Source organism: Chaetodon auriga, chromosome 12 (genome assembly GCF_051107435.1).
Source record: "Chaetodon auriga isolate fChaAug3 chromosome 12, fChaAug3.hap1, whole genome shotgun sequence".
In the NCBI taxonomy this organism is placed as follows: domain Eukaryota; kingdom Metazoa; phylum Chordata; class Actinopteri; order Chaetodontiformes; family Chaetodontidae; genus Chaetodon; species Chaetodon auriga.
Window position 1 is genome coordinate 3,995,923 of NC_135085.1, and position 13,316 is coordinate 4,009,238.

At 40.9% G+C, this 13,316-nt stretch overlaps 1 protein-coding gene across 1 annotated transcript in view; it reads right to left on the minus strand.

The window, feature by feature from the left end:
• LOC143329021 (xenotropic and polytropic retrovirus receptor 1 homolog) overlaps positions 1 to 13,316 on the minus strand; it is a 40,980-nt gene that overhangs the window by 12,711 nt on the left and 14,953 nt on the right. The window contains exons 2-6 of the mRNA XM_076744632.1: positions 12,876 to 12,927; positions 2,105 to 2,206; positions 1,672 to 1,895; positions 755 to 904; positions 502 to 585 (exon numbers count right to left, since the gene is read on the minus strand). Coding sequence (XP_076600747.1) covers positions 502 to 585; positions 755 to 904; positions 1,672 to 1,895; positions 2,105 to 2,206; positions 12,876 to 12,927 — 612 coding nt within the window. The remainder of the gene's footprint in view (positions 1 to 501; positions 586 to 754; positions 905 to 1,671; positions 1,896 to 2,104; positions 2,207 to 12,875; positions 12,928 to 13,316) is intronic.

Below are 13,316 nucleotides of genomic sequence, written 5' to 3' on the forward strand. Positions count from 1 at the left end.
TAAACTGAGCATTAAAGAGGAGATATAACTTTACTGATCCCACACCGGGGAAATTAAAACTGAATTTATGCCAATGACAGACAGATGTTAAAGGAGGGAGCAGGAAAGGGAGGAGGGGAAGAGACAAGAAGTTGATAGAGTTTTTTATGGGGTTATAGAATTGTGTGATAAAAAAAATATACTAAGTTAAAAAAAATCATATATAATTTTCTTTTCTCCAGGAAATCACAACCTGTTGTGGCTGACTGTTGGAACAATGAACATCCATGCCTGGGTGGTCATAAATCTTGTCAATATAAGTGGTGCATTTGGTCTGTCATGCTGCTGTTGTGGTTAGGAAAGGGAACTTTCTGTGGCTGAAGGTTTGACTTTTGTGCAATAAAAGGGCCACAGAAGCACGTCAGCAGCAGTCTGTGGTTTTCTGCTCGTTCACAGAAGCAGTTCAAGTGACACAACAAATGTACAATATCTATGACTTAATACTGTGTGTGTGTGTCTGACCTGTGCAGCTCCCAGAGGAGGTACCCTCAGCCTCTTCATGGCCCTCTGCCTGTCACCACCCTCCAACTCGGTTGTTACCAAGGCCTGAAAAACAAAGAATTTTGAGGGCTGCTCTCTTCCTAACTGATAATAAATGATAACAAGTCTTCCTGTTACTTTTGAATTGTAATGGCATGACACTGTCCAGCCTGCTTTAGTAACACTGTAAGTACAGCAGTGCTAATGAAGTGTGTGAACTGGAGTGTGTGTGCACCTCGGTCTCGGAGATGAGCTGTGTGATTTTCTTGCATGTGTAAAATGGAGCCACTTCAACGTGGGCCACCCTCCAGTCAGCCCCCCTCGACGTCTCCAAAATCTTGTCATGTTTCTTCAGGATCTTCCTGAAACCTGTGAAGTTCAGGTTCTACAGAGACAGAGCAGGAAGGAGGAAGGTGTTTCAGAAGAGAACAATCCAGCCTGTCAAAACTACAAAACTACAAATGAGCTTAAGAGGATGAGAGGCCTCGCATGTCCTACAGCTGTTTGGTAAAGCAGGTAAAATGCAGTGAGTGTGCAGTATAACCTGTTCTGCATTGACTGAGATAATAGGGGTTTGATCGACACCAGTAATCATAATCACATCCTAATGAGGATGATTCTACTAATTACTAAAGGCTATTTTCATTGATCTATTGTCTTGGCTACTTGGGAGCATTGGAACAAGCTATAAACACAATATCTGACATATTATAAAGCAACAATATAGCCAACAGTTGTGTATTTACACATCTAGCAGACACAGAGCAGCATCAGCATGCATATGGAGGCATGTAAGTACTCTATTTGCTCTAGTTTTGGTCTCCACCAACTCCTGAGGGAACTATCTGGCTCTTCAGCTGCTAAATGCTCCACTATGTTCACCAGTTATGTCTTCTGGTGCTGGGCAGGTAGTGTAAAGTGGGTTTTAGAGGATTTTTCCACAGTAGAACAGTGAAAGAGCAGCAAAACAGTTAAGTTGCAGGCATGCTAAAACAATGAGCTAAAAAAAAAAGGCTAAAGAGCTGAGAGGAACTGCAGAGCTGCTGATAAATCTTTAAATAAAGACAGAGAAATGAGGAGACTGGATTGTTTAATCAAGCTATGTTTCTTTGTTTGCCTGCTGAGATGACACTGCTGCTTGTGAATGTGCACCTGATAGTTCTGCAGCAGTATGAGGCTGAGGTAGAACTCAGAGAAGGCCAGCTGCAGGTCCTTTATGTTTCTGTGTTTGCATCGCTCCTGCTGCGACAGGGCGAACACTGTCTTCCTCCTCCTCAGGCCCCGCCCATTAGCCCAGCTCTCCCTCTGGGCGTCCAAAGATGACTGCAGCTCGTTCTGCAGCGTGGCGAATCGCCGCTGAGCTTCAGCCAGCTTTTCTGGAGAGAAGAGAAGAGAAGGAGATGAAGACGATTTTAGTGGCCGAAAACCACTGCAGGATAATCAGCACCACACACTGTCAGAGCTCCATCTGAATGAATGATTTCCAGCTCTAATGTATGTGACTCTGTGTGTGTGTGTGTGTGTGTGTGTGTGTGTGTGTGTGTGTGTGTGTGTGAGCGCGCACTGGCATTAGTTGTGTCATTACCGGAGTAGAAGGTGTTGATCTTAGCCAGTTCTTTTTCACAGGTCTGGAAGAATTTCTCCTCAAACTTGGCATAGTACCTCTTAACTGTATCCTCATCTGTGACTGCAGGAAGATAAAAATTGTTGAGATTAGTGAACCTCAAACGACAGCATGAACACCATTTGTCTGACAGCACTGATTAAACCACCTTAAGGTACTTGGATGTAGGTGGAAAATGAACAGGGGGGCAGATAGGGAAGGTGAAGAGAGGACAGCAAAGGCAGAACAAGGACAAGGGTGGACAGAGGACTGAGTACGTGAATGTAAAACCACATATTTTATGCAGCCAGGCCCTGCACTGTCCTGCTCTGACCAGCAGATGGAGCAGTGAGACAGCAGATGGCCGAGCAGCCTGCACAGCAGTTTTCAGAAGCTGCTGGATTTTCTGTTGTCTTCAATGAACTTCAAGTTTCAACCACCATCTTTCAGTTTTAATTTATTGAGATTGTGCAACTCTCTTCATTTATATAGATTACAAGTTTAACACAGTTCACATGCTGCTTTTCATAAGGAATTCTATGCAACACCACTACAGCTGTACTACTTGACTACAGCTGCATAAATAGTGTTGAGAGGATGACTCTCTCAAAACAGCCCCTCTTGACACCTCCAAAATCTTTTGCAATCATGTAACAAAAAACATTTGGCAAAAACACTAAATACATGTCAATGTGTGGCAACAATAAAGCAATTAAAGGACATCATTCATTTAAGAATAAACAAAGATTTCTACAGAAAAAACACATGCACACAAAGCAATATCACTTGGCCATACATAATGGCCAAGTGATAAGACAGACTTCTCTTTGATCCTGACCAATCACAGCCTCACAGGTCCACTGACATGAAATACAACATCATTCCTCTTCCACAGTGAAGACGAGCTCTGGCCTCCTATTGTCCCACCTAGCAGAACAGCACTGTAAAGTCTTAAAATTAGTCTTGTTTAGGTCACTGAAATGGAGATTTCTGAAAACACCTTTCAAATATCTGTATGTGTGTGTATGTGTAAAATGGAACATTTGTGAAATGATGACATCAACACCTCAATATGCACATATCCATCGTTGCTTTGTGTGATGAGCCTGTGCCTGAAACAACAACAACAACAACAGTGGACTACTGGTTTGTTTACGTTTGGTCAGCACTGCACTTAAATAGAGGTGAAGAAATAGGTGTCAAGTAACTATGAGTGAATTAATAATTAGCTCTTGTTTGTGTTTTCAAGTTACTACTGCCAAAGGGAAACTACGCTGACGATGCACGCTCCGAATGTTCCTCTGCTATTTGACTGGGCGCTGATGCAGACTGCATCACCACCTACAGATCCAGCAGCACGCCTGTTTTAGCGTCAAGCAAAGGTCGGTGGACAAGAATTTGTTTTTAAACAGACTGAAAGAATACAATCACTTTCAAAAATACCTGTATATGTGCAGACAAGACCTTAGACTGCGTGACAACAAGGATTATGTAAGTTAATTGCATGTCATGACTGTACGTGTACATCAGGTTTAGGCACATCAGATTGTGCAATGCATGCATGTTAAATGGAATCACTCAATGTGAGCAGATAAAGTATAAGAGAGCAGGAGCTCATCTTCAGTTCCCATCATCCATCTGCACCGCTCTCATCTTTTGAATTTACAGCATAATAATAAACAAGCTTTGACCAATGTCATTCATTTGCCTCCGTCACTGGCTGGCCTGTGGACGTGGGTCGTAGCAGCCGTCACATTGTGAGAACTTGGTCTTAAATTTCTGACGCTGTCACAGCTTTGCTGCAGGCCTTCCTTTGGTCTTCAAAGCTGCCAATGGGCTGTTGGTGGAAGCATCTCACTCTGATCTAGGACCACTGTTTTGGACTGATGACCAATGATTTGCTACATTTCGCCAACGACTGATGTGAAATGAAACAAAAGAGCTGACAATAGTAATGCTCTCTTCATGCACAGCGGTCTCTGTGATGTCATCTCGGATATATTGAAAATCAGTCAGTCCTTTACTTTTAGATATATTCAACACCAAGCAATTATCATCACAATGGTTGAGAAAAGAGGGAACGGCACAGTCACGGTCCTGTTCTGGACCCTGAAGGGCAGACAGCAATTCACTATAACCTGCAGCTGTCAGTCAAAACAACTGAAAATCTGCAAGCTGATAAGACAAATAAGACAAATTACAATCAGAGAGCATTCTTATGAAAATCGCACAGCACCAAGTTTTCCATCACTATTTCTGACTGTTTTCAAAAAATGTCCGTAACAAGTGACGTGACAGCGTCTGGTCTGAGCGGCTTCAGTTGGTTGTTTTGGAGAATAATGTTGATATCGACTTTATATTTACTCGTATCCCAAACACCATGTTTAATTCCTGTTCCTCCCATTGAGTCAAACGCTTTTTTATAGTTTCACCAGAACAGTGTCCTGTAATTTCCATCATTTTTGATCTCAACTAGCCTATTTAAGACCTCACGCTGGGCCAGATTCTGGTAAACTTTAATTGAATAGTGGACATGGAAGAACCTGTGTGTCCAACCACTAACTTGTACCCGCTGTCACGTCAACAACAACCAAACAACAGCCCGGCAGGTGGTTTTGAGTCAGACTCTGCAGACTCAGTGATTCACTGTGTTTCAGACTGGCTGCTTTTAGACAAGACACCAAATTAACTAAATTGGAGTGTCCCAACCACTCCCTCCCCCCCCTCTCTCTTTCTCCACCTCTCTCACCAGTGCACAAACACACAAACAGCCACCACAGTCAGACTACAGTAATCTCCTTATCCCTTTTTGGCCTTATTCTGCTCTTTTCTCTCTGTGTCTCGGCTCATGTCATCATGATTATTATCATTATTATCATTATGACATGTCTGTCTCTGTGTAAAGGGCTATACTTTCCATTTGACAATTGATGTTTTTTCAGCTCTATTTTTCAGCAACACCATGCTTACTCTTACACAGTTACACACATTCACACTTGGAAGCCCAGTGCAGAGGTGTGCCAACAGCCATCAGTGCACTGTTTTGCTCAAAGGCTCTCCAACAGTAGTTAGAGGGAGGGCACAGCATTACATGTCATTTAAAGATCAGACTAGGCCCAGGTTTGAGTTATCGTTCTCTAAGATTTCTCCATCCACCTCAATATAAAGGACGCGTGTGGAATTTAGTTTGAGGTGCTCAGAGCATCCAAAAATAACATTTAAAACATTTCTCTCTGTCCAACTTTCTTTCCAGAGTCCAATCACTGTGGATAACACAGAAAACATGCTATTCCTTTATTAGGGAGTAGCTCCAGTGAATAGTATCTACAGTGAGGTCTGTGGATGATAAGGAGAAATGATTTTTATTCATTTTTTCAGTGCTTAGAACAACACAATCATTCACCTCCAATGTGTTGAAGTGGAGGGAGAAATTCTACAACTTGGCTGAATAAATTATAAAACTAAAAAAACTACGATGATGCCACTAAAACTAAAAGACAAAGTAACAACAACATCCAGAAGTGTTGGGAAATTAATTAAAAAGCAACATAAAACAGACATTATGACTGTCTAACCAGCCTAATTCTAGTCAAATCGATATGTTTGATAAATGAGTTCTTTCACTCAGGCTACGGGCTATCCCTTAAGTACAACAAAGAATCAAACTACACAGGTCGAACAACCAGTTAGAGTTTTCTGTGTGGGTTCATTTCATGAGTTGAGTGAGCTCTGCTGCTCAAAGCAGTTTTAAGTGATGTAATTCACCCTGTGTGTCGGATCACGCAAATGAGCGCGAGCTGGTACGCAAAAAAGAGGTCACGTCAGTCACGTGAGCACTTTGTCTCAAGTCAGCACAGTACAGGTCAAAGCTAAGCTGAATGTAGCGGAGTGTATGCAGCCTCTATGGAAGCATTCAGTGTGGTGTGTGTGTGGCGAGTGTGCAGCAGAGCGGGCAGGTGAGCCGGACGTCGGGTTAGCAGCAAACTGTGAACGTAACAGTGAATGTTCAGTATGAGCGAGTTTGTCAGAAAACAAATTCCACAGCTCCTCGACAGCCAAGCAGAGTTCCTGAGTTGTGTTTAGCAGCAGCTGGATAGAACGATGAGGTTAGACCCGAAGTTAGCAACAGCTTCACCCTGGAGTCTCCCCTGAGCTCCCTGACCACAGGCTGAAGGCCGAGGCAGCTCATTTCTGACACAGCAGCCTTACATAAGAGCTGCTTCATTACCCTGAAACATACTGCTGATGGAAAAAAAGTCAATAAAAAGAGCCATAAAGGAATTAATAAAATCTGTTAGTGTTTACTTTCAGTACAAGCAATTAATAATACAGAGAATCTTGTGTACACGTGTATTTAATTAATGAGATTATTTATCAATGGTTACTGGGCTAAATGGGGCAATCAATGGTGATGTTGATTTAGGTGACATTGTGGTCCTAATGCAGAGTGGTTGACAGAAATGTTGAACCCTGTGCTTACAGGCTCTAATCTATGGGAGCAGTCTCACATTCACACTCATTACAAGGCAACAGAAAGCCAAGGTTCACCCATTAGTCCCACCACCGACTTTACTTCCAAGTCACACCACGTGTGCACGATTAGTCGACCAGTTGATCAAACGATGCTGCCCTCATTAGTCAGCACCAGAAACACTAGGTGGTTATAGTTATCACAGTTACACTGATCAACTGCTTATATGGATCAAAACACTTGGAAGAGCATCATTCCTGTACAAATGCTGTTTGAAGAACTCCTTTATAGTAAACAAGCAGCACACTTACAGGGTTCATTTTAAGCCTTTTCATGCATGGATACATGAAAACATGGATACTTTTTTCAACTGTGGTAATTCTATTGTTTGTTTTTAACTTTACTGTACTTGCCTTGCTGTAACTCATTTCCTTCTGGCTGGCTACCTGAGGCTGGTGCTGGATATCATGATTCCATCATGGATCAAGAGTCATTAAGGCAGGAACTGCTAGAAATGCAACAGACAAATCGCTTGAGGGTTCATTTTGCTTTTAAGATGCTGGTGTAGCAGCTAACAGCATATGCTTTAGCATAGCTAGCTCCATTCTGTTTAATGTCCACTTACACAATGGCTCTGGTGTTTGGTGGTTTCTGGCCGTTGTACGTTAAAGGGCTGCTTAAATCACCAACACTAAATGTTTTTGAGGGGTTCACTTGTAGTGTTCAGAGCTGGCAAGCTCATATCCAAGTTTGAATTTCCATTTAAACATCAGGGAAATTAGTCCTGAGGAACAGCCCTTCTCTGTACCTTCACAAACAAACATCTGTCAGTAAAATCCAAAGGGGAAAACAAATGGATATCCTGTCATTCTATTTTATATTACACATCAGCATAGCTCAAGATGAAGTGTTAGCGTAGCATAACAGCACAGCAAACCATCTGCAGGGAAATATGAACCATTTTGGTGTCATTTAACAGTTACTCAGTTTAACAGTAATCTAAACTAAAAATCCTGTGTATACTTTAAATGTGACGTTACACAGTTGTAAATTTTCTCTGACTTGTTCCTGCCAAACTGTATGCCAGTCAGTGATAGATATCACAACTCCAAAGCCCAGTAAATGAGACTAAGAGTGAGTGCAATGGATGTCAAAACACTGTTGATATTAACTGATGTTTAGCTCAACTTTTGTCAAAAAATGTTCTCTCTCACCTCAAAAATGTTCCCACTACGACCGCAGGACATTTCAATGGATTTTGTGGTCACTCTGCATTCCATTGTTTTGCAAGCACTGACTGATACTGCTGCTAAAAACCAAAGTTACATAATTCTGTCGAACAGAGCCGCTGATAGTCAGTCACATGGGGAAGGTAGACAAACATGGAGAGACAGACTGTGATGGAAAGACGGTGAGCAAAAGAAAAAGACAGACCGATCATTAAGGGGGCCATGGTACAAGGTGGAGGGACAGGTGGAAACTGATAGGACAAGTCTGCGTTTCCACGTGAAGCTATAATGCCTAATATCTCTAAACTCTGTCCTCTTATCTAAAATCCCTCTGTCCCCCAAATCAGTCTGTTTGTTTATGTACATTTATACTGTTTATGATGTCAGAGCTGATGTAAATTTGAGATTTTGTATATTGTTTGTGAAAAAAATTGATGAAGGTGTGCTTTTTGCAGATTTGTGCAACACTTTGTTATTAGACAGCTTAAGCAGCAAGCGTCTTCAAAGTGCAGAACTAGTTTCAGAATTTTGGAATGAGACCGTACAACTGGTAATTGACTAAAGCAGTTACACCACTGTCAATCATTTTGTGAAAGAAAATCTCATTTCTTGGAGAGAGGTGGTATTCGAGTACACTTACAGACGACTGTGCATACCATTAATCTTTTTTGAGATGTTACTGTTGTCAGCTGTACCTCTGAGTCAAGTCAGAGACAAAATCTTAAAATAAACTGAAGGGGAAAAAATTCAACACAATGACAGTCAGTGTGAGCACAAACAGTCGGGTGGGTTTATTCATTAGTCAGATGATGAGGATGGAACAACCTGTGAATCACACCATCCCAGCAGGTAACACATGACTGCAGACTTGTGCATGCAGTGTAACACAGAACCATATATAGGGATAATGTTGGACACAGGTCAGACTGCAAATGAGTCAGTCAATAACTCATACCAAGGGGATACCAAGGCACAGTGGTACTTTGAGCTAAATGCTAATGTTAGCACAGCAGCACACCGACAATGCTACCGTGTTCGCCATCTTATTTAAGTGAGTTAACATTCAACCATTTACTTATTAGCAACAAACACAAAGTAAAGCTGTGGCAGATGAGAATGTTATTAGTGCTGCAGGTCATAAAACAAAGTCAGGGGATAATCAAACTTTTTTCTCAATTCATCCTGAAGGGGGACATTAATGTCTTTACTGAATGTAATGGCAATCAGTTTAACAGCTGTTGAGCCATTTTAATCAAAAGCCCAAATGTCAACTTAACATTGGCACTAGAGGAAAGGTAAGGGAATCACCAAAGTCTGGAGGAGTCACCCTTTGGGGACCAGGATTTCTATGCATACATTTCATGGCAATCCATCCAATAGTTAGCATGGCTAAAAACGTCAGGAATGTCAGACTGTCTATTTCAGGGTCCAGGTGATGCATCTCAGCACCGTCCTTCCGTTGGAAATGAGCTTTCCAGCACTTGCAAACTTTCTGACAAGAAAGTCTTCTGGAGTTTACTTCCAATACTAAATGCAACCTCCGTTTAACTTTTTACAGGATTTTTAGGATTCTACTTCAGCATGTTGTAAGCATCCTAAGCCAAGAGAGAACAGGTTAGCTGGTCACAAAACACAGGTTTGAGGAACAAATGATTGTAATTTACTGTGAAGTCTTTTCTGTGATGTATAATTTAATGACAGCAATGTGTGTGCAGATTGCAAAAATACCATAGAACGTCACTGGGACACTATGAATAGAGCTTAATAAATATTATGTTGAATGCTGTTTACATGAACAATGTAATCATCATTTGAGAAAAACGGCTAGCAAATAAACACCTTCCTGAACACAGCAGCTATCCTGTAAGACAGTTAGTCAATACAACTTATGTTTGGCAATTAAGTGACAGTCACTCAGTGGAAAGAAAAAATGGAGATAGTTACATAATCCTGACAGGTCAGGAAAGTTAAGTGATTCTGTGTGTGAGTGTCAAGAGTTAAATGTAACCTATACCCCAGAATTCATGACCTCCATCACACTTCAATCAACACTTACTAAAGAAATAATATCTGACTTAGAATAGAGAAATGTCCCTTATATTATGAATGTGAATATTGAGAAGAACCATCACTAAAATCTACCAGCACTGATCATTTGATTAATGACTTAAGACATAAGGTGCCATTAAAACAAGCCCAGGAAGCCTTTTTCCAACTGGTCATAGGGCGTCCATCATGGTCTGCCACAGTGGTGGCTGCCAAAGTGAAAAAAAAAAATTCTAATTCTTCAAGTAGAGGCTTTAAACCTGATGACAACTTGACTGAATCCTTGACCATAAAACTGTGAATCAATTTCACAAGATGCAGTCAGAGTGAATGGGTTAGATGAAGAGCAGCAGGAGACACATGTCATCAAAGTAACCAACACCTCTAACTGAGCTGTTTGGTCACATACAGAACTGTTAACACCAAGCTGCGTCACAGTGATCACAATAACTAACGCAGCCTCTAACTGTACGAACATTCAGAACAGGCGCGGCCACTGAAAACAACCATAAACACATGGAAACATAAACAGATGGATCTGATGTGATGGGGATGCAAAACAACATTCCCCGCTGTCAGTTAATTCATTCTTGATCAATCACATTCTTAACAGTCATGACACATCATCAATGAGGCCTTTCACAGAGAGAGTATTGGGAATGTTGTATGTTCTGCTGTCCCGGTGCTATGCAACACCTGATGGGTACTGCTGTACAAATGGCACAAAATCAGGACATTTAATTCATTTTCTAACAGTCTGATTCTGTGCGCTGCCATGGAAGCAAGTAAATATTCAAACTAAAGTAGTCATCAAACTATGGCTTCAAAACATAGTGTGATTTACGGGACAGTAGCTGCTGACCAGGGAGGGGAGGGGGTCTGATGATGACCCTGTCTTGAAAACTAAAACCAATAACAGACACAGCACAACACCTGCCATCATATCACCAGGCAGCCTGCAGATCACCAAGTGAAGCCAATCACAGTGCATTGTGGGACTTGGCATGTTCGCCGGGCTGACTTGTGTCTGTTCCGATGCTTTAGCAAAAACATGACACTGTTCTGTGATTTGTTCTGATGTTTATGTTCTGTTACATCATACTGTATGTCTGACTGAAAATGAGTCCTTTAAGTGGTGAAACTCAATTTTGTCAAAATAAGATGAAAGGAAAGATACCAGGAAAAGACATTCTGTGCTAGTTACGCTGTTTTGTGTTGCTTAAGACGGGCAGTGCAGGGGCACAAAGAGGCCTGTCATTACATGATGAAAAATAAGGCCTCTGATAACTGGTTTGAAGACATTTTAAGACTCTTTGATGCCTTAGACTTTGGTCATACTGTGGCTGTTGTTAGTGTATTTTTACAAAGACACATAATTAAGCAATAATGCAGGATGAGGTAGCCCAACATAAAAAGTAATTGAGGAGCTGGAGGTAAAGAATTGCACATGCCGATCTTGACAGCAAAAAGGACAGACATTTTCTCTGCCAGGCCCATTGTCCACTTTCTGGACCAGAACTCTACACTAATCGGGATTACAAAAAATATGTAATGAAAAAATGTTCATTACATATTGACTTTATAAAAAGCATATAAGCAAATATAAGCAAACAAGTATTCCTGTTCATTTGTTTTTGCTTCCTCAAAATGCCACAAAGCTTCTAAGAAGACAGTAAAGAGTTCTGTTATTCATGAGCTATGTTATGCATAGCTACTTGAAACTTACAGTTCTGAAAGACCTCAGTTTTGGTTTGTACGTGTACCTTTTTTTAAGTAATTCTATTACTTCTTATTGATTTGTTTTTGCATTTGGGAAAGTGGTTTCTTTCAAATCCAGAGTGGTGTCTGGCCCTGAAGCCCACTGAATGGGTTCAGTTGTGACAAACAAATATGCAGATCTAGGAAATAAAAATGCAGATTTTTCTAAAAAGGAAACAAATCAGTTGTTTATTTCTCTTTGTACATTCACAATTGCTCTTTATTAAAGCAAAAGTATTTCTTATTCGATTACTAGATCGCTGCAGCTCTAATGGTAATGTGTATTTTAATGTGTGTTTGGCACAAATTTTTATAATAATTTGAATCAAAGGGTATACACTGATGAGTCTTGCTAAGGTATTCACGTCATAAGGGAGACGTCTTCAGAGACATACTGTACTAAGGGCACCTGCCCTGCTGATTCTTACATCCCATTTAACAGCATTTTGAAATTACTGCATTCATTATTGTCAAGAAGTGGACAAAAGGCTGAGCGTGCCCGCTCCAACACATGCAGCCACAGCTTTGTAACATTTCCTGAATCATTTTAAGATTCACATTTAAAATGTGCAGGTTGGTAAACCCATCTTAAAATTCACCGATCATCAAACTGATGATCAAAATTCTTACGACTTTCACGTCTGATAATTATTAGTATTCCCTGATGAGTCACCACACAACAATACAGCTTATTAATGCAATTGTATGTGGCAGCTGGATGGCAAAACTCCATTGTCAGAGCTTTACTTCAGCACATGAATGCACCACCAGGAAATCTACAGATCACTCCAAGATTCTAATACTTTTAATACTCTAAAATTAAACCTGTTTAAGCAAAACCAGTGTGGACATGTGCTTCATTATGATGCATTACCCATGTTGAGCAACTTTCATGGCTCTGCAAGTTCAGTTTGATTTTGCACTAAAGCTCCTGGAAGGCAGGAAAGTTGCATTTAAAATTACAGTGCCAATTCCAAGAGTTGAGAAATGGGCGTACACAATGCACGTTGTTAGCACACAGATTTACTGAGCTGACTGTGCAAAATCACTGGTATGGTCCTTTAAGAGAGAACATTAAAAGAACGCACACATGCTTATTTCCTTGTCCTTTGCAACTTCCTGTTTCCAACCACAACAGCAGCTCCTTATGCTATGTGGCCATCAGCCACCCAATAATGGAGCAAACCTTACTCTCTGTGTGTGTGTGTGTGTGTGTGTGTGTGTGTGTGTGTGTGTGTGTGTGTAATACCTTCAATAGATGGGGCCTGGTCCTGAGCAGCATACAGCATCTCTTTGAAAGCCTGCAGACACAAAAGAGAAATTATGAAATGTTCAATCAACTGAAATGTTCAATCTTCTAAAAACGTGCGAGGTTAAAAAGGTGAGTGACAATTAGTGGCCCATTAGTGTGAGGCTCATTACAGAATGTCAAATGCCTCCATACATCTATATGCATCTACATAGCCTTATAGATCCTACTGAGTACATGTTTTGTCATAACAATGAGCTGTCTTTTGTTGTCATTCTCTGGATTTGTTAAGTAATAACAGGAAATGTTACTACAGCAGTGGCAGCAATTTCAGTCTGAGGCAAACAGTCTTGAAAGGGAGGAATTAGAATATGAAAAGTTTCCCGTTGTATAAATATTAGCGCCATCAAAGATTCATTCCAAACTGTATTCAAATCACAA